Source organism: Aythya marila, assembly GCF_965140915.1.
Source record: "Aythya marila genome assembly, chromosome: 16".
In the NCBI taxonomy this organism is placed as follows: domain Eukaryota; kingdom Metazoa; phylum Chordata; class Aves; order Anseriformes; family Anatidae; genus Aythya; species Aythya marila.
Window position 1 is genome coordinate 1310304 of NC_139057.1, and position 19746 is coordinate 1330049.

Here is a 19746-nt window from a genome sequence, read left to right on the forward strand (position 1 = left end):
TGCTGAGCCGTGCCGAGCCGTGCTGAGTCGAGCCGAGCTCTGCTGCCTTGTGCCGAGCCGTGCTGACCCGTGCCAAACTGTGCCATGCCACCCCATGCCATGCCATGCCATGCCATTCCGTGCCATGCCGTGCCATGCCATGCCGAGCTGTGCCACCCTGTGCCATCCCATGCAGCCCCATGCAGCCCCATGCCATGCCATGCTGAGCCCATGCCACCCCGTGCCATACTGTGCCACCCTGTGCCATGCCATGCAGCCCCGTGCCATGCCGTGCTGAGCCATGCTGCCCCGTGCCATGCCGTGCCACCCCATGCCATGCCATGCTGAGCTGTGCTGCCCCGTGCTGAGCCAAGCCATGCTGCCCCATGCGATGCTGTACTGCCCCGTGCCATGCTGTGCCACGCCATACCATGCCGTGCCAAGCCATGCTGCCCCGTACCATGCTGTGCCACCCCATGCCATGCCGTGCTGAGCCATGCTGCCCCGTGCCATGCCACGCTGCCCTGTTCTGAGCCGTGCCCCGCGTTCCCCGTACAGGCGGCGCAGCACGGCCCCTTCCTCCGGTGAGGAAGAAGAGGCTGAGGCCGAGGAGCCCAGGGGGGAACAGTGGGGACCAGGGGGGGCCCTGCCTGGAAGTGGCCCTCTATGGGAAGCGTTGTCCCGGAGGAAGATGCCGTGAAGGTACTTTTTGCAAGGATTTGTATTGATGGTGATAACCACGTGCAGAGCAGTGCAGAAAAGGGATGGGAACAGTGGGGGGGACGGGGACAGCCAGTGGGGGATGGGGACAGCCAAGAGAGGATGGGGATGGCCACGGGGGTCTGGGACCCTCAGCCCAGGGAGCTGCCAAGGGATGCGTTAACACTGGGGGCCGAGGAGGCACAGGGGGGAGGCAGCAGGGGGGGTGGTGCATGGTCCCCAAAAAAAGCAGCAGGTCTGCTCGTGCAGCACCACCATCCAGAGCCTGGCACTCTCATCTCGGAGGTAACGGAGCTCTGACAACATTCTCCTGCATCTTCCCCATCTCGGTGGGCTCGCTGTGCCGTGCTGGCCTCTCTTCAGGCCTGCCAGCGCTTGAAGAGGAAGAAGAGGCCGAGGCCGAGGATCGCCTTCTCAAGCAGCATGCAGAGCCACAGGCCGGGGCTGGACAGGAGGTGGAAACCTGCAGGAGCAGGGCAGTGAGCGCGGGGCGTGGGGAACGCAGCCCCCAGCCCCACAGCCCCCGTGTGCCGGTACCTTCCGAGCTGGGTCGGCACCACAGGACCCTGCAGCCTTGCAGCTGGGGTCGGTGCAGAGACGCTCTAAGCAGCAGGGACAGGATTTGGGTTCCCAGCAGCACCCCCCAAGGACACAAAGACCTTGGACCAAATTCTGGTGGGACTTCGAGCTCTCCCAGGGGGGTGACATCCCACAGCCTTGCCCTCAGGGGCCACACGCACCGTTAGTGTAGGGGGAGTTGGATTCCTTCTGGCCTGAGGCGGCGACCCACAGCGTGGCATTCCTGCTGAGGGGGTCCTGGCCCTCGTGCACCACCCGGCAGGTGAACACGGAGCCGTTCTTCTCCGGCATAGCTTGCACCGCCACCGTGCTCCTCAGCTCAAACAAGCCCTCGGGGGTCTCTGTCGGCTGAGGAGTGCTCCCCGTGTTCATCTCCTTCCCATTCTCCAGCCAGGTGACGGTCACGCTTCCCGGGTAGAAGCCCTGCACGTAGCAGGTGAAGCTCACTGTCTCGTTCAGCCCCACGGGACCTGGAGGCTCAGCCATGACCACTTTGGGGGGAACTGGGAAGAGAAGCAGTGGCTGGAGCTGGAGTCCCCCGGCCCCATTCCCATGGGGGCCCTGTCCCAGCCGCGGGGCCGTGAGCACCGGTCCCCACTGATCCCTCACCTCGCAGGATCTGGCTCAGATGGTAACTCCTCATCAGCGGGGCCGTCAGCGTGGTGTGCAGCACCTGGCAGGTGAGCTCTGAGCGGATGTCGTCCTTCTGCAGTGTCACCGTCAAGGTGCTGGACAGGCTGTAGGTGAAGTTCGATGGCCCAGGGATGACATGGGTTGGCTGAGCCTGAATCAGGGTCTTGTCCTTGAACCACTTCACACGGATGTCACTGGGGAAGAACCCCCAGGAGTTGCAGGTGAAGGATGCTGTCTTCCCCGGCTGCACGCGGTAACTGGGCCCGGACACAGTGGGGTTGGAGGGTCTGGCTGTGGGAGAAGCGCGGGTCCATCAGCCAGGCTGTGCCCCCCTGGCCCCGGGACCCTCTCCCTGGGCCGGCTCCTGAGCCCCTGCCCCAGAGCAGAGCCCAGGGGACGGGACGGGGGCTGAGCCGGCAGGGCTGGCTCCTGCTGGGAGCTGTACTGGGAGCCCCACTCACCCTGCACCACCACCACCGTGCCCTCGCCACGCCGATACAACTCATCATCACCGGTGGCTGTTTTGCGAAACTTCACACAGTAATAGGTGCCGGCGTCCTCGGGGCGGACGTCCCTGATGAGGATGGTGAAGTCTGTGTAGGACTCATACACTGCCCTCGTCCCCCGGGATGAGGGGTCTCTTTGGTCATAAATGGTCTCACTGCCACTTCCCCAGCCCTTCAGCCACTTCACGGGGCCAGGGGGACCCCCTCCAGTCACGGTGCAGCTCAGGGTCAGCGTCTCCCCCACTCTCACAAACACCTCCTTCTGGGGCTGTTGCAGCTCGAAGCCTTGACCCACCTGGGCATCGGCACCTGGGGACAGCGAGAGGAAAGTTTGGGGCTGCTGAGGGGCCCTGGAGCCAGGGCACAGCATGGGGCCTCCACAGACCTCCAGCACAAAGCTGGGGGCAGTGACATCCCTGTCCCTTGTCCCCCAGGGCAGACAGCTCTGTGCTGGCTCTGTCCCTGGGCTGCAGTGCGGGAAGGAGAAAGCAGGGGCCTGGAGATGCTCGAGTAAAGCAAACCTTTGAGCTGGGGATAAAAGCAAGCTGGAAGAGGGCAGGGAAGAGCCCCAGATCCCTGTGGGCAGAGGGAAGGGTTGCTCTGCCAGCAGCAGGGGGGAGCAGGCCCTGGCAAAGGCGCCGGGGCTGTGCAGGGCTGGGCACTCACCCGGGGCACTGCCGAGCAGCAGCAGGCAGGCAAGAGGCAGCGCCTGTGTCACCGGAGCCATGGCGAGTGGCTTCGTCCCCCTCCAAGCTGTGTCTCGGTGTGCCTCAACTTGGTGGGGCCCTGGGAACCCTTCCTGCTAAAGGGGAAGGAAGCGGTTTGGGTTTAGCCTCTGGCCGTACTCCTCTGCATTGCCCTGCGCAAGCCCAGAGGCTTCCCACTCCCTCGGTGTTTGTGCCATCGTGAGGTTGAGATTGGGTCCAACACAGATTTCACCATCGTTGTCAGAGATGTCAGCAGTGAGGACGCCGGCACCTGTTGCTGTGTGAAGTATTGGAAAAGGAACGCTGGCGATGAGTTGTATCAGAGTGGTGATGGCACGGAGGTGGTGGTGGTGGTGCAGGGTGAGTGGGGCTCCCAGGACAGCCCAGCACGACCCCACTGTGACCACCCCAGCTTGGCCCCAGCCCTGCCTGCGGCCAGACCCACGCTGCCCCGCGCCCACCACCCTCTCTGCACTCTGCCTTGTGTCTTCACAGGGACTTCTCCATTTCCCAGCGTGGAGGTTGCAGCTGCCGTGCTCTTCTTCCTCCTCCTTATCTTCATCCTCATCTTCTGCGTGTACCACATGAAGTGTTGAGTTGTGGGGCAGAGCCAGGGAGCAGCCGGGGCATGATGCTCAACCATCGCCATCCCGTGCTGTGCAGGGAGCCCAGGGACCTCCTTGCCCCCAGCAGCAAAAGCTGGGATGCAGAGACCCCGAGGCCGCCCCAGCAGGTAGGAGCGAGCTGTGGGTACAGGGCAGGGCCCCCAGCCCCAATGCCCCGACGTGGGGGAGCTGCTGGGCACCTGCAACTTTGGCCGGGAGACCCGGGGATGCCACGGCCCCAGGGCCAGGGCAAGCGCTGGGCGAGCAGCAGCTGCTGCAGGGGGGCTGTGAGTTGTGGGGAGGGGTGTCCATGGGGCTGTGGCATGGCCGACCCATTATGAAGAAGCCGTGAGGGTGCTTTTATGAAGGATTTGTATTTTTGGTGATAACCATGTACGGAGCAGCGCAAGGAGGGGATGGGGACAGTGGGGGGGTCCGGGACCCCTGGCCTAGGGAGCTGCCAAGGGACAGTCCCTCGCCGGATGCTGAGGAGGCAGAAGAACGAGCCAGCAGGGGAGGTGGTGCAGGACCCCCGAAAGAATCAGCGGGTCTGCTCGTGCAGCACCACGATCCTGAGCGTAGCACGCTCGGCTTGGAGGTGACGGAGCTCTGACAACGCTCTCCTGCGTCTCTCCCGTCTTGGTGGCCTCGCTGTGCAGCCCTGGCCTCTCTTCAGGCCTGCCAGCGCTTGAAGAGGAAGAAGAGGACGAGGCCGAGGGTCGCCTTCTCAAGCAGCATGCAGAGCCACAGGCCGGGGCTGGACAGGAGATGGAAACCTGCAGGAGCAGAGGAGTGAGCGCGGGGCGTGGGGAACGCAGCCCCCAGCCCCACAGCCCCCGGGTGCCGGTACCTTCCGAGCTGGGTCGGCACCACAGGACCCTGCAGCCTTGCAGCTGGGGTCGGTGCAGAGATGCTCTAAGCAGCAAGGACAGGATTTGGGTTCCCAGCAGCACCCCCCAAGGACACAAAGACCTTGGACTGAATTCTGGTGGGACTTCGAGCTCTCCCAGGGGGGTGACATCCCACAGCCTTGCCCTCAGGGGCCACACGCACCGTTAGTGTAGGGGGAGCTGGATTCCTTCTGGCCTGAGGCGGCGACCCACAGCGTGGCATTCCTGCTGAGGGGGTCCTGGCCCTCGTGCACCACCCGGCAGGTGAACACGGAGCCGTTCTTCTCCGGCATAGCTTGCACCGCCACCGTGCTCCTCAGCTCGAACAAGCCCTCGGGGGTCTCTGTTGGCTGAGGAGTGCTCCCCGTGTTCATCTCCTTCCCATTCTCCAGCCAGGTGACGGTCACGCTTCCCGGGTAGAAGCCCTGCACGTAGCAGGTGAAGCTCACTCTCTCGTTCAGCCCCACGGGACCTGGAGGCTCAGCCATGACCACTTTGGGGGGAACTGGGAAGAGAAGCAGTGGCTGGAGCTGGAGTCCCCCGGCCTCATTCCCATGGGGGCCCTGTCCCAGCCGCGGGGCTGTGAGCACCGGTCCCCACCGAGCCCTCACCTCGCAGGACCTGGCTCAGACGGTAACTCCTCGTCAGCGGGGCCGTCAGCGTGGTGTGCAGCACCTGGCAGGTGAGCTCTGAGCGGATGTCGTCCTTCTGCAGCGTCACCGTCACGGTGCTGGACAGGCTGTAGGTGAAGTTCGATGGCCCAGGGATGACTTTGGGCAGCTGAGACTGAATCAGGGTCTTGTCCTTGAACCACTTCACACGGATGTCACTGGGGAAGAACCCCCAGGAGTTGCAGGTGAAGGATGCCGTCTTCCCTGGCTCCACTCGGTCACTGGGCCCGGACACAGTGGGGTTGGAGGGTCTGGCTGTGGGAGAAGCGCGGGTCCATCAGCCGGGCTCTGACCCTGCAGCCCCGGGACCCTCTCCCTGGGCCGGCTCCTGAGCCCCTGCCCCAGAGCAGAGCCCAGGGGACGGGACGGGGGCTGAGCCGGCAGGGCTGGCTCCTGCTGGGAGCTGTACTGGGAGCCCCACTCACCCTGCACCACCACCACCGTGCCCTCGCCACGCCGATACAACTCATCACCGGTGGGTGTTTTGCGAAACTTCACACAGTAATAGGTGCCGGCGTCCTCGGGGCGGACGTCCATGATGAGGATGGTGAAGTCTGTGTTGGAATCACTCACTGTCCTCGTCCCGCGGGATGAGGAGGGGTCTTTTTGGTCATAAACGGTCTCATTGCCACTGCCCCAGCCCTTCAGCCACTTCATGGGGCCAATGGGACCCCCTGCAGTCACGGTGCAGCTCAGGGTCAGCGTCTCCCCCGCCATCACTGATATCATCTGGGGCTGTTGCAGCTGAAAGCCCTGACCCGCCTGGGCATCGGCACCTGGGGACAGCGAGAGGAAGGTTTGGGGCTGCTGAGGGGCCCTGGAGCCAGGGCACAGCATGGGGCCTCCCCAGACCCCCAGCACAAAGCTGGGGGCAGTGACATCCCTGTCCCTTGCCCCCCAGGGCAGACGGCTCTGTGCTGGCTCTGCCCCCGGGCTACAGTGCGGGATGGAGAAAGCAGGGGCCTGGAGATGCTCGAATAAAGCAAAAATAAAGCAAACCTTTGAGCTGGGGATAAAAGCAAGCTGGAAGAGGGCAGGGAAGAGCCCCAGATCCCTGTGAGCAGAGGGAAGGGTTGCTCTGCCAGCAGCAGGGGGGAGCAGGCCCTGGCAAAGGCGCCGGGGCTGTGCAGGGCTGGGCACTCACCCGGGGCACTGCCGAGCAGCAGCAGGCAGGCAAGAGGCAGCGCCTGTGTCACCGGAGCCATGGCGAGTGGCTTCGTCCCCCTCCAAGCTGTGTCTCGGTGTGCCTCAACTTGGTGGGGCCCTGGGAACCCTTCCTGCTAAAGGGGAAGGAAGCGGTTTGGGTTTTGCCTCTGGCCGAGCTCCTCTACATAGCCCTGCGCAAGCCCAGAGGCTTCCCACTCCCTCGGTGTTTGTGCCATCGTGAGGTTGAGATTGGGTCCAACACAGATTTCACCATTCTCGTCAGAGATGTCAGCAGTGAGGACGCCGGCACCTGTTGCTGTGTGAAGTATTGGAAAAGGAACGCTGGCGATGAGTTGTATCGGAGTGGTGATGGCACGGAGGTGGTGGTGGTGGTGCAGGGTGAGTGGGGCTCCCAGGACAGCCCAGCACGACCCCACTGTGACCACCCCAGCTTGGCCCCAGCCCTGCCTGCGGCCAGACCCACGCTGCCCCGCGCCCACCACCCTCTCTGCACTCTGTGTTGTGTCTTCACAGGGACTTCTCCATTTCCCAGCGTGGAGGTTGCAGCTGCCGTGCTCTTCTTCTTCCTCCTTATCTTCATCCTCATCTTCTGCGTGTACCACATGAAGTGTTGAGTTGTGGGGCAGAGCCAGGGAGCAGCCGGGGCATGATGCTCAACCATCGCCATCCCGTGCTGTGCAGGGAGCCCAGGGACCTCCTTGCCCCCAGCAGCAAAAGCTGGGATGCAGAGACCCCGAGGCCGCGCCAGCAGGTAGGAGCGAGCTGTGGGTACGGGGCAGGGCTCCCAGCACTGATGCCCTGACGTGGGGGAGCTGCTGGGCACCTGTGCCTTTGGCCGGGAGCCCCGGGGATGCCGCGGCCCCAGGGCCAGGGCAGGCGCTGGGCGAGCAGCAGCTGCTGCAGGGGGGCTGTGAGTTGTGGGGAGGGATGTCCATGGGGCTGTGGCATGGCCGACCCATTATGAAGAAGCCGTGAGGGTGCTTTTTTGAAGGATTTGTATTTTTGGTGATAACCATGTACGGAGCAGCGCAAGGAGGGGATGGGGACAGTGGGGGGGTCCGGGACCCCTGGCCTAGGGAGCTGCCAAGGGACGGTCCCTCGCCGGATGCTGAGGAGGCAGAAGAACGAGCCAGCAGGGGAGGTGGTGCAGGACCCCCGAAAGAATCAGCGGGTCTGCTCGTGCAGCACCACGATCCTGAGCGTAGCACGCTCGGCTTGGAGGTGACGGAGCTCTGACAACGCTCTCCTGCGTCTCTCCCGTCTTGGTGGCCTCGCTGTGCAGCCCTGGCCTCTCTTCAGGCCTGCCAGCGCTTGAAGAGGAAGAAGAGGACGAGGCCGAGGATCGCCTTCTCAAGCAGCATGCAGAGCCACAGGCCGGGGCTGGACAGGAGATGGAAACCTGCAGGAGCAGGGTAGTGAGCGCGGGGCGTGGGGAGCGCAGCCCCCAGCCCCACAGCCCCCGGGTGCCGGTACCTTCCGAGCTGGGTCGGCACCACAGGACCCTGCAGCCTTGCAGCTGGGGTCGGTGCAGAGACGCTCTAAGCAGCAGGGACAGGATTTGGGTTCCCAGCAGCACCCCCCAAGGACACAAAGACCTTGGACTGAATTCTCGTGGGACTTCGAGCTTTCCCAGGGGGGTGACATCCCACAGCCTTGCCCTCAGGGGCCACACGCACCGTTTGTGTAGGGGGAGTTGGATTCCTTCTGGCCTGAGGCGGCGACCCACAGCGTGGCATTCCTGCTGAGGGGGTCCTGGCCCTCGTGCAGCACCCGGCAGGTGAACACGGAGCCGTTCTTCTCCAGCATAGCTTGCACCGCCACCGTGCTCCTCAGCTCGAACAAGCCCTCGGGGGTCTCCATTGGCCCGGGGGTGCTCCCCGTGTTCATCTCCTTCCCATTCTCCAGCCAGGTGACGGTCACGCTTCCCGGGTAGAAGCCCTGCACGTAGCAGGTGAAGCTCACTGTCTCGTTCAGCCCCACGGGACCTGGAGGCTCAGCCATGACCACTTTGGGGGGAACTGGGAAGAGAAGAAGCGGCTGGAACTGGTTTCCTCCAGCCCCATGCCTGCGGGGGCCCTGTCCCAGCCGCGGGGCCGTGAGCACCGGTCCCCACTGATCCCTCACCTCGCAGGATCTGGCTCAGATGGTAACTCCTCGTCAGCGGGGCCGTCAGCGTGGTGTGCAGCACCTGGCAGGTGAGCTCTGAGCGGATGTCGTCCTTCCGCAGCGTCACCGTCACAGTGCTGGACAGGCTGTAGGTGAAGTTCGATGGCCCAGGGGTAATGAGGTTTGGCTGAGGCTGAATCAGGGTCCTGTCCTTGAACCACTTCACGCGGATGTCACTGGGGAAGAACCCCCAGGAGTTGCAGGTGAAGGATGCCATATTCCCTGGCTCCACTCGGTCACTGGGCCCGGACACAGTGGGGTTGGAGGGTCTGGCTGTGGGAGAAGCGCGGGTCCATCAGCCAGGCTCTGACCCTGCAGCCCCGGGACCCTCTCCCTGGGCCGGCTCCTGAGCCCCTGCCCCAGAGCAGAGCCCAGGGGACGGGACGGGGGCTGAGCCGGCAGGGCTGGCTCCTGCTGGGAGCTGTACTGGGAGCCCCACTCACCCTGCACCGCCACCACCGTGCCCTCACCACGCCGATACAACTCATCACCGGTGGGTGTTTTGCGAAACTTCACACAGTAATAGGTGCCGGCGTCCTCGGGGCGGACGTCCCTGATGAGGATGGTGAAGTCTGTGTTGGACCCAGCCACTGCCTTCGTCACACGGGATGAGGGGTCTTTTTGGTCATAAACGGTCTCATTGCCACTGCCCCAGACCTTCAGCCACTTAACGGGGCCATTGGGACCCCCTGCAGTCACGGTGCAGCTCAGGGTCAGCGTCTCCCCCGCCATCACTGACACCTCCTTCTGGGGCTGGTGCAGCTCAAAGCCCTGACCCGCCTGGGCATCTGCACCTGGGGACAGTGAGAGGAGGGTTTGGTGCTGCTGAGGGGCCCTGGAGCCAGGGCACAGCATGGGGCCTCCACAGACCCCCAGCACAAAGCTGGGGGCAGTGACATCCCTGTCCCTTGCCCCCCAGGGCAGACGGCTCTGTGAGCCTGTGCCTGCCACCGGGCTGCAGTGTGGGATGGAGAAAGCAGGGGCCTGGAGATGCTCGAATAAAGCAAAAATAAAGCAAACCTTTGAGCTGGGGATAAAAGCAAGCTGGAAGAGGGCAGGGAAGAGCCCCTGATCCCTGTGGGCAGAGGGAAGGGTTGCTCTGCCAGCAGCAGGGGGGAGCAGGCCCTGGCAAAGGCGCCGGGGCTGTGCAGGGCTGGGCACTCACCCGGGGCACTGCCGAGCAGCAGCAGGCAGGCAAGAGGCAGCGCCTGTGTCACCGGAGCCATGGCGAGTGGCTTCGTCCCCCTCCAAGGTGCGGCTCGGTGTGCCTCAACTTGCTGGGGCCCTGGGAACCTCCCTCTAAAGGGGACGGAAGCGGTTTGGGTTTTGCCTCTGGCCGTACTCCTCTGCGGTGCCCTGCGCAAGCCCAGAGGCTTCCCTCTCCCTCGGTGTTTGTGCCATCGTGAGGTTGTTCCTCACCAGCCATGGCAGCCCACAGATGGGCGGCACTGCCACGACCACCGGCACGGGGCAGCAGGAGCGAGGGGCCCAAATCCACACACACCCCGGGCTTCGTTGGAGCCTCCCTGCAGCCGGGGCTGTCCTGCTGAAACCAGGGGCACCCCGTGCCCACCGCAGCTCCTCAATGCCGTGGCTCTGAGCAGGCATCGGGGTGAGCGCAGGGTGGCTGCCAGCCAGGACGCGTTTCAGGGGTTAAGTCCCGCTGTGCTCCTGCCCAGCTCGGCCTCCCGCTGCCTGCCCCGTCCGTCCGGCAGAGGGGCAGGCACCAGAAGCGTTAACAGCACGCGCCCGTGTCCATTTCCTGTGCAGCTTCTCGTTTTCCTTCTGCAGTTGGAGCGCAGATTTTCGGCAGCGCCGATGGCTGCGCTCCGCGCCGCGCTGCTGCTGGCTCGGCTCCTGCTGGGGCAGCTCAGCCTCGTCCCGGTGTGGCTCTCGGGTGAGTACGGGGCAGCGGCACGGCAGGGGCCACGGATGGGTGTCCTGCTTCCCAGCCCCACTGCCTGCTTGCTGCCTCTCGGGGGGCCAGAGTGGGTGACCCGGCCACCACCGCAAACCGCTGCCACGTGCACGGCTGCAGAAACCTTCCCCGTGCGGGGGTTTTCCTCCTCCGACCACCTCCGGGCTGGTGCGGGGCTGTCTGGGGCACGGTGGTCTCCTGAAGTGCCCACTGCCTGCTCGGGAGCCCCTTGGCCATTTCCCCCAGTGCCGGGATGTGGTGTTGGGCCCCGGGGATGTGCCCGATGGTGAGGGGTGTGCGAGGTGCCGGGTGCTGCGCTTTGCTGCCCTGGGGGGAGCTCGTGTGGAAAGGCAGCCGGGGGCTTTGGGCAGGAGGGACCACGGGGCAGGATTCGGGCTCCTGTTGCACAAGTTTCGCAGCACTGGAGAGTTTTTCCTGCCTGGAATTCCCCCGTCTCCCTCTGGCACCTCGCATCAGTGGCACAGTGGGAAGGGATCTCTCCCCGTGCCCATTTTGAAGCTGGCTTCCAGCGCTCCCGTTTAGCGCTGCTTTCTCCCCTACACCCTGCACTATTTCTGGGCTAAAGCGCTGAGCAAGCTGCGGGTGCTGTGCCTGTGCCGGGCGGGGGGGACAGAGCAAGGTCTCGCCTCCTTCGGGAGCTCAGCCCCTGCTGTGCTGTCGCTGTCCCCAGGTGCCGATGCCCAGGCGGGTCAGGGCTTCGAGCTGCACCAGCCCCAGAAGGAGGTGTCGGTGAGAGTGGGGGAGACGCTGACCCTGAGCTGCACCGTGACTGGAGAGGGTCCCATTGGCCCCGTGAAGTGGCTGAAGGGCTGGGGCAGTGGCAGTGAGATCATTTATAACCAAATAGACCCCTCAACCTGGGGGAAGAGGGCAGTGAATGGGTCCAACACAGACTTCACCATCCTCATCAGGGACGTTCGCCCCGAGGACAACGGCACCTATTACTGTGTGAAGTTTCGCAAAACAGCCACCGGTGATGACGAGTTGTATCGGCGTGGCGAGGGCACGGAGGTGGTGGTGTCGGTGTGGGGTGAGTGGGGCTCCCAGTACAGCCCAGCACGACCCCACTGTGACCACCCCAGCTTGGCCCCAGCCCTGCCTGCGGCCAGACCCACGCTGCCCCGCGCCCACCACCCTCTCCGCGCTCCGCCTTGTGTCTTCACAGGGACTTCTCCATTTCCCAGCGTGGAGGTTGCAACTGCCGTGCTCTTCTTCCTCCTCCTTATCTTCATCCTCATCTTCTGCGTGTACCACAAGAAGTGTCGGGGTGAGGGGCAGAACCAGGGTGCAGCCGGGGCACCCGCAGGCGGCTGCTCATCCATCCCCGTCCCGTGCTGTGCAGGGAGCCCGGGGACCCCCAGGTTGGTACCCCCACCTCCTTACTCTGCACGCTGAAGGCAAGCAAACAGCCTCACACCTCTGGCTCCTGCTTTCTGCTCCCCCCAGAGCACTGATTTGACCCAGAAAAGATCCTTCATTCATTCAGTGGTGCCTCGCTGCGCTGCACTGCATCCCTCATGTCTGTGGCCGGCTGGTGTTTTGTGCCCCAGTCCCTGCAGGGCCTGAGGCCAGCCCGGGCACTGGGAGCATGCTGGCCCTCTGCTACACATCCAGTATGGGCACGGTGCAGCTGTGTGCTGGGGAGCTGAGCTGAAATTCGGGCGAGAAATCGTGCCCTTCTGTACTGTCCACGCGTGCTGTGTGCCGTGGGTGCAGTGGGGAGGGCGGCTGGCTGGCCCTGGCTCTAACATCCTCCTTTCCCCCAGCAGCGATGTCCGGGATGCAGAGACCCCGAGGCCGCCCCAGCAGGTAGGAGCGAGCTGTGGGTACAGGGCAGGGCCCCCAGCCCCGATGCCCCGACGTGGGGGAGCTGCTGGGCACCTGCGCCTTTGGCTGGGATCCCCGGGGATGCTGCGGCCCCGGGGCCAGGGCAGGTGCTGGGCGAGCAGCAGCTGCTGCAGGGGGGCTGCTCCTTGTGGTGAGGGGCATCCGTGGGGCTGTGGCATGGCCGACCCAATATTAAGGTGCTGTAAGGGAGCTTTTTCCAAGGTTTTGTACTGAAGGTATTAACCATTTGCACAGCAGAGCAGCGAGCAGAAGGACATCCACTACGCCGACCTGCAGCCCCTGCACGAGGCACCGCAGCGCAGCCAGAGCCCCGGCGCCGACCGCTCCGAGTACGCCAGCATCAGGGCAGCTGCCAAGTGACGCACGGCCCCGCCACGGCCCCGCCGGGGGCTGAGGAGCCAGCGCCGGGGGAGGAAGCCGAGACGTCCCTAAAGGGCACCAGAAAGAAGAAGTTTATCTGTCTGCACAGCACAGCCGGCCCGAGCTCGGTATCCGAGCCTCAAAGCTCTCCTAATTCATTCCCGTCTCGGTGGCTGTGCCATGCAGGGGGAGGCTCGGTGCCCGAGCTGCCCTGCCCGGGCTCGCAGCAGCCACCCCGAGGGCCAGCAGCCACCTCGAGTGCAGGATCGGGGCCCCGTGCTGAGCAGCTCTGCCTCGTGCGAGCGCCGTGTGGTGCCGATGGCTCCGCGAGGACTTTGTGCACACCAAACTCTGCCAGAACAGGCCACTGGAACTTGCCCAGCCCGGCAGATCCATGATTTGTGTAGTGTCTGAGCCCGTCCTCATTAAAGCCTGCTAGCAGCCGTGCTGCCCAGTCCTGCCGTGTGAGAGTGAGAGTGAGAGCGATGCGCCTGGCCTGCGGGGTCCAGGGAGATGTGGGGCTTGCACAGCCCTGTGCCCACTCACTGCTGTCAGCTTTGTGCCAAGCTGCCACCACCCCAAGCCCCCCTCGGGGCAGCTCCCAAGCCCAGCACAAGCCCAGCAGGGTCGGGACAAAACGGAGCAGGCTGGGGACAAAGAGCAGGACCCCAGCTCTGCTCCGACCTGCGCCCCAAGTGCCCGGCTGCTGGGCGAGGAGCAGGCTGGACACCCCAACCCCGCAACCCCAGCACTTGTGATGCTGATTCCTCAACCCACTCCTTCCCTATTCTTAGCCATTTTTAACCTCCTTCTTCTGACCACGCGCCAGGAGAAGGAGGACGGGGTGAAGCGAGGCAGGAAGCCGCGTGGCGAGCGCTCCGTGGCGCAGCTGCAGCAGCCGGGTGTGCCTTGGCACGGATCCCCCCGGCGCAGGCACCTCAAACACTTGGGTTAGGGGCTCAACACACTCCTCCCGCAGAGAAACCATCGCTGCTGCCTCTCCGGCCCTGAGATTTGTTCGCAGTTGCCAGCTTCCAACTCCCTTTGTCTGTTGTTCTCTGTGAAATCAACAAAAAAAAAAGGAGAACCGAAAGAGGACAGCGCGACGTGTCTGCGAGCCTGGGTGCGCGGGGGAGCCTTATCTGCTCAGAGCTCCTGTCAAGGGGCAAGTTGTGGTGGGGGGAGAGAAGCCACTTGTGAAATGAATTTGCATGGCTGAAGCAACATCCCGTGCACCAGGGGACATGCCTTGGGGGACAGTTTGAGGACATTTCCTTCAGGAGCACTGCTGGAGGCACTCAGCACCCAGCACCGAGCGCTTGGAGCACGGTTTGGGGGGATTTTACCAGGCAGGGGGCTGCCACCAGCACAGACCCCTCTGCCCAAGCCCCCGGGGGACTCGGGGCGGTGGCACCAGGTAAGTGGGGAGCCAGGACAAAGCTCTGCGGTCCAGTGGAGCTCACGCAGAGGCAGCAGCTGCTGCAGCCAGGGCTGGGAGATCTGCCTCGTCCCCTGCTCGGGGAGAACCGCGCGGGGACGGTGCTGAGAGTCCCGAAAACGATCGCGAGCAGGAGTATGTAAAACGTGTGGGTGAGACTGAAACCGGGGAGAGACCTCGCAGACAAGGGGAAATGAAATCTGAGGGCACGCAGGGCTTTTGAAGCACCGGGCTGGGCCGGGAGGGGGGAAATCCAGTTTGACTCGAGCATATGTGAGGCGGCGAGGAGCACAGCGCCGCGGAGAGCCGTGCACCTAGGAAAGGCCCAGGTCTGCGGCTTACAGCCCAGGAGAGGGATTTGGTGGTTATTATAGGAAAATCCTTTAAGCCAGCAGCCTGGGGTGTGCCGGCAGTGAAAGCACAAACAAGCACCCGAGCGTGGCACCAAGGTAGGACCGCGCTGGGCAGCGCCTCGGGGGGTGGCAGCGGGGGGTCCGGCGCTGCCGGCGGTGGCACGGGGGGGGGGGGACACGAGGGACTTGTTGCTCATCCTTCCTCCGTTTGGTTCGTGGTGCTGCCGGGTGTCACGTCCTGCTGGGTCACACACTGGGCGCTGGGGTGAGAAACGCAGGTGCTGGAGCCGGCCCGAGAGCTGCCGGGGGCTGACGCAGCTCGGCGGGTGCAGGCGGTGCCGGAGGGGGGGGCTAAGAGGAGGCAGAGCAGAAACGCTGGCTGGGTGCAGGGGGGGGAGCAGCTCCCCCAGCCCCAGCTTGGGGTTGTGCTGTGTTGGGGTGAGGGTACAGGGGGGGACGGGGGGCCTGGTCATGGCCCCACCACGTGTGTGCGCTTCAGCTGAGCACAGGAGCGCAGCGCGGGGCTGTCTGCATGGAGGTAAAGCCCAGCAGAGGGGCTGGGGAGAGGCTGAGCCATGAGGAGGGGTCTGCAGAGCCCCCCGCTCGGAGGAGAAGCAGAAAGCAGCAGTCAGGGAAGGGCCAAGGGGTGCTCAGGGGCTGCCCCAGCATCTGCTCCGTGCCTGTGCCAAAACCAGCAGGGAGCACGGGCCTCCGGCAGCAAGCGTGCAAAGACAGCGAGCGGGCTGGGGGAGAGCTGATGGACGAGGATGGGCCAGCACCCAAAGCCACAGGGTGCCCTGCCATCGGGTCCCAGAGGTGTTTTGGGGTCCCAGTGCTGTCCTGGGGACCCTGCGGTGCCACGGGGACCCTGCGGTGCCCTGGGATTGCTGTGCCAGGACACCGACGACGGGGAGCAGCACCAGGAGCTGGAGGAGTGCCTGGGGTACCCTGAGGGAAAAGGAAAGGGCACCAAGATCTCAGGGACATTTCAAAGGGCCCCAGGAAAAACCACGCGGGTCTCGTTTGTGCCTGCTGCCTCTCCGGGGCCATTCTGCTGCCGGGAGAAGCACGGGGATGCTGCATGGCCAGCACCCTGCACACACCGATGTCCACGGGGTGTTTTGGGGTGCCAACACTTACTGGGGAGCAGGAGCTGGCCGCTCACCGGGACGCATTCAAGCCTCGGCTCCTTTTTGGGGCCAGGCTGGCAAGAAGAGGCAGGTGGGAGCGACGCTGGGAGCAGGGCTGGGATCCAGCCTGGGGCTCAGCGCCGACGATGCCGAGCGCAGGCTGCCCAGGCGTGCCTTCGTGTGACGCCACTGCCTGTCCCCACGCACCCGCCGGGCTCCGTTTTTGCCGTCTCAGGGGGCAGAGCAACTCGAAACCCCGCCAGCTCGCCATTTATCAGGGCAGCACTTTAATTGGAAAGCGAGGGCTGGAGCAGAAGCAAAGCGGTGACACGCTTTGTGCTGGTCCTGATTTATTTCGCGTCTTACTTATTGAATCTTATTCCCCAGTTTCATGGTTATTGTGGATTTTTATTAAAGGGGATAAACAGGGCTGGGATTTGGGGTTGTCATAGGAACCGCTTCCGTGCCGCAGCCTCGGTGCCAGCTCCATCCTTCCCCCCAATTTCCAGAGACAGGGGGGGGCTCAGCTCTCTGTGGCACACCAGATATTTTTCCAGCCCCTAAGCTCAGCCTCATCCATGGGGACATCAGCGGGACCCCAGGGCTGCGAGCTGAGCAGAAGCGTCCCGTGGATGCTGCTTGTCCCTGTGGATTCTCCGGTGTCTGATAGGAGGCTGTGCCATTGCAGCTATCGCTGCTGGGATCCTCCCTGCCCTACCTGCTCGCAGTTTTTGTGACACCCCTGGGGACAGCACAGGGCAGGCTGGGGACTGCCCTTCTGGCCGTCCTCCGTCTTTCCTGCCACAGGCACGAGGGGACAGAGAGTGAAAACGAAAGCTGTCAAACCCCTTTAAACCCAGCGATGGAAGGAAATCCTTCACACCCAGCGCTCGTTTAGCCCGCTGCTGCTTCGCCGTAGGATGTCGGTGAGGCCACGAAGTTGGCAAGGATTACGGAGGGATTTCCAGGGCCGTGGGACGAACAGGAACATCCAGTGCTGAGGGAAGACTCGCTTTGTGCTCTCGGCATCTGACGGGCCGCTGCTCAGGGACCGCTGCCAGCCGGAGCCGGCACGGGGAGCGCAGCCCCTGCATGGGGCCGGCGCCCATGGGGGTGGCAGGGTGGGCAGGGGGTGTCCCGCCGGCTCCGGTGGTGCCCCTCGTGTCAGATCAGCTGAAGGTGGCACAATGTGAATGAAAGTGGGTCCTTGTCCCCCCCCCAGCACCCCCACGTGCATCGTGCCCCAAAGGAGCCGTGCACAGGGGCTCGGCTCAGCTCAGCCTCCCGGGGATGCTCTGGTGGGGCTGCAGCACCGTGAGCAGGATTTACGCAGGGAAAAGAGCCCAGGGCTGCTGCTCGGACTGGGGAGATGTTTTTGGGTCACCCACGGCGAGGGCAGGGTGAGGGGGGGACTCCAGAACCCAGCTCCTCCCGGCACAGAGCGACCTTAAAGCTCGGCTGCGCTTGGCCGCGGCCGCGGTGCTGGCAGCGCCCCGAGCCCAGCACAAGTGCCCCTCTCAGGCGAAATGCAAGGGGAAGAGAAAAAAAATATTTAGAGAGGCAGGAGAGCTGCGGGAGGCAGCCAAGGCACAGGCTGAAAGCGCTTTCTCAGTGGCAGCGGCCACCCTGGCCAGGATGCTCTTGGCTGTGGATGTGCCCGGGGGTGCTGCCAGCCCCCAGGGGCCGTGCCGGCGCCGGCAGCTCCTGGCACGGTGCCGGTGGATGAGCTCGGTGGCGCCTGGACCTAGGGATGCAGGAAGAGCATCGTGGGCAGGATGCGGCCCCGAAGGGCCCTGGGTGGGGAGCGTGGCCCTGCTGGGGCTGGGGGCGCGGCAGGGAAAGCAAGGCGCCCTGTAAAATAATTGCTCCTGACAGATGCGTTTCTTCCGCGAGGCTCGGGCTTAATTTTATCATGGTATCCGTAACCATGGCGACGTGTAAAAATATAACGTCTCCCCGAGCAAGGCGAATTCCCCGTAAACATCGCCCGTTTCCAGGAGCCACGGGAGCGTGGATGGGGGACTCCCGGCCCTGGGGTCAGCACAGCATCACCCAAAATCCACCACCACCACCATCACCGTGCCCCCATGGGTGGCAGCACCCCAGGGCCTGATGGTGCTCGCGGCCCCTCTCCGGCCTCCCCGGCTGCTGGGACGGGTTCAGTGTTTGGGTGAGGGATTCGCTCGCTGACTAATTAACGGTGTTAACTGCTTACGCCTCTCGATGATGATTTCATTTGCTAATCCTTCGGGCTACCCGGGGCTCGCAGCGGCTAATTGGGTGGATGTCATTAACGCTCGCGGTCAGGAGCGGCTGCTGAAGGGCTGCGCTGTGATGAGCACCGGAGCGCTTCGTCTTGCTGCACACAAGTGGATTTTGCTCCCCAGGACTGAGCTCGGTGCCCTGGTGATGTCCCTCCTGTCCCCACAGCGGGGCAAGGACCCAAAGGTGCGCTTTTGGTTGCCCTTTGGCTTCGGGGAAAGAAAAACAAAAAACAAAAAAAAAGGCAAAACAAACCAAAGCCTTGCAGAAGCATTTTCCTCACGCTCCCGGCAGCAGCACGGATGTGCCTGGCGTCTCTAGGGCCAAAGCAAACAGCCCCGAGCTGCAAGGCCACTGTGGGGACATCGACCGCGGGGACGGTGAGCGCAGGGACAGCAGTGCCAGGGCTGGTGGCAGTGCTGGCGGTGCCAGGGGCTGTTCGAGCACCAGTTTGGGGGGGTGCAGCCACGAGCAGCCCTGCTCAATGCTGGGCTTGGCCGCTTTGGGCAGGCACAATGCCGTCCATCCCGGCTGCGGAGCACTTCCCATCTCCACCACGATGCTTTGGACGTGGCCGTGGGCTCACGAATAACCCTAACAGCACCCAGCACCACGCCGGGGGGGGCACAGCGGGTCTCCAGCCCCTCACCAGCTCCCCATCGTGGCCGGAGCTGCCCCCTAAACCTCCTCCAGCACAAATCCACCACCAAGCCCGGCTTCGAGTCCTGCAGCAGTCCCGGCACCTCCAGTGAGGGCTCTGACGAGCAGGAAGCGATGGGCTGAGGTAGCCCAAGGTGATCAATCCCCCGGCGTTCGCAGTTTTCTTTTCCTCTGAGGGATTTTGCCAGGCAGCCCGGCCAGCAAGGAGTTACAGCAGCCGTGCCTGGGAGCGCGCTGAGCATTTATCTGCCGCTGCAGCCTCGGATGCGCTCTCACGATAACAATTTGCAATCAACAAAGAACTTTGAGGGGATACAGAAACAAAAAAGGCAGAAGAAAATCAAGATAATATTGCTCCTCCCTCGGCCGCATCCTCACCCCGTCGCAGATATCGTGCCACCAAGGGGGGACCAAGGTCTTCTCCAGCATCTCTCCAAGGGGCAGTGGGCTCAGGGACCCCCGATGTCCCCATGGGCACCCCGTCTGCACCCCATCCACCCACCCGCAGCACCCAGGAGCCTTCGGCCTCAGAGCCTGACCCTTTGGCATCCCCAGGGGTTTTCAAGATCAGCCCTAGATGCAGACACCCCCCAACATCTTTCCATGGCCCCCTGAGCCTTGCAGCCGAGGGGTGCAGGATTGGGGCCCCCCTGTGCCCTCCTGGTGAGCTGCCCTGGCTTTACGGGGTGCAGGCAGGGCTCTGTGGCATCGCAGCACCCCCAGCCAGCGAGCAAAACTTCCTCCAGAGCAAGGGGCAGGATCCTGCCCTCAACCCAGCACGGCCGAGGGCTCCCGGCAGCCAGCCAGGCAGCGAGTGTTTTTCCCACCGTGTCAGCATTTCCACCCCGAAACCCTGCGTCCCTCTGTCCAGCTCCCAGCCCTATGGCCTCCAGGTCGGGCCGGGGGGGGGGGGCAGGCAGGCTGCCAGGCCAGGCACAGGATATAAAACCACCTTTCCTGCCGTGACACAGCCTGGCAGGAATTCCCCGTAGGAATCGTGCCGGGCTGCGTTAAGGACGCCCGGTGGAATTACCCGGCTCCGGCACCCACTGGGTGCTGCTCAGCATCCCGTGGGGGCTGCATTGCCTGGGAATGGGTGAGCCCCAGCACGGCACCGGGGCACGGGAGCACTG

General features: G+C 64.0%; 4 protein-coding genes across 4 annotated transcripts; 1 reads left to right on the forward strand and 3 right to left on the reverse strand.

The window, feature by feature from the left end:
- Positions 1–1039: 1039 nt before the first annotated feature.
- Positions 1040–3144, reverse strand: LOC309884422 (signal-regulatory protein beta-1-like; the record flags this gene model as incomplete). Its single annotated transcript, XM_082773369.1, has 5 exons — positions 1040–1279; positions 1440–1781; positions 1888–2202; positions 2373–2726; positions 3084–3144. The coding sequence occupies 5 exons, from the start codon at positions 3142–3144 to the stop codon at positions 1059–1061; spliced, it is 1293 nt and encodes a 430-aa protein (XP_082629495.1). The 3' UTR covers positions 1040–1058.
- Positions 3145–3675: 531 nt separating this feature from the next.
- Positions 3676–6919, reverse strand: LOC309884546 (tyrosine-protein phosphatase non-receptor type substrate 1-like). Its single transcript, XM_082773630.1, has 5 exons — positions 6435–6919; positions 5716–6066; positions 5231–5545; positions 4783–5124; positions 3676–4505 (listed from the first exon to the last, which is right to left on the reverse strand). Exons 1-5 carry the CDS (start codon positions 6493–6495, stop codon positions 4402–4404), a joined length of 1173 nt encoding a protein of 390 aa, XP_082629756.1. The 5' UTR covers positions 6496–6919; the 3' UTR covers positions 3676–4401.
- Positions 6920–7398: 479 nt separating this feature from the next.
- LOC309884308 (tyrosine-protein phosphatase non-receptor type substrate 1-like) lies at positions 7399–9972 on the reverse strand. Its single transcript, XM_082773138.1, has 5 exons — positions 9789–9972; positions 9067–9417; positions 8582–8896; positions 8134–8475; positions 7399–7856 (listed from the first exon to the last, which is right to left on the reverse strand). The coding sequence occupies exons 1-5, from the start codon at positions 9847–9849 to the stop codon at positions 7753–7755; spliced, it is 1173 nt and encodes a 390-aa protein (XP_082629264.1). The 5' UTR covers positions 9850–9972; the 3' UTR covers positions 7399–7752.
- LOC309884309 (signal-regulatory protein beta-1-like) lies at positions 9954–13246 on the forward strand. Its single transcript, XM_082773139.1, has 5 exons — positions 9954–10520; positions 11233–11592; positions 11728–11923; positions 12332–12371; positions 12645–13246. The coding sequence occupies exons 1-5, from the start codon at positions 10442–10444 to the stop codon at positions 12768–12770; spliced, it is 801 nt and encodes a 266-aa protein (XP_082629265.1). The 5' UTR covers positions 9954–10441; the 3' UTR covers positions 12771–13246.
- The last annotated feature ends 6500 nt before the right edge of the window (positions 13247–19746 follow it).

Coding starts and splice junctions, on each gene's coding strand:
- LOC309884309 (XM_082773139.1), top strand. CDS start 10,442: ATGGCTGCGCTCCGCGCCGCGCTGCTGCTGGCTCGGCTCCTGCTGGGG. Junction 11,593..11,727: donor GGTGGTGGTGTCGGTGTGGG/GTGAGTGGGGCT, acceptor GTGTCTTCACAG/GGACTTCTCCATTTCCCAGC. Junction 11,924..12,331: donor GGGAGCCCGGGGACCCCCAG/GTTGGTACCCCC, acceptor TTCCCCCAGCAG/CGATGTCCGGGATGCAGAGA.
- LOC309884546 (XM_082773630.1), bottom strand. CDS start 6,495: ATGGCTCCGGTGACACAGGCGCTGCCTCTTGCCTGCCTGCTGCTGCTC. Junction 5,546..5,715: donor CACGGTGGTGGTGGTGCAGG/GTGAGTGGGGCT, acceptor CTTCTCCCACAG/CCAGACCCTCCAACCCCACT. Junction 4,506..4,782: donor CAGCTCCCCCTACACTAACG/GTGCGTGTGGCC, acceptor CTGCTCCTGCAG/GTTTCCATCTCCTGTCCAGC.
- LOC309884308 (XM_082773138.1), bottom strand. CDS start 9,849: ATGGCTCCGGTGACACAGGCGCTGCCTCTTGCCTGCCTGCTGCTGCTC. Junction 8,897..9,066: donor CACGGTGGTGGCGGTGCAGG/GTGAGTGGGGCT, acceptor CTTCTCCCACAG/CCAGACCCTCCAACCCCACT. Junction 8,476..8,581: donor TCTGAGCCAGATCCTGCGAG/GTGAGGGATCAG, acceptor TTCTCTTCCCAG/TTCCCCCCAAAGTGGTCATG.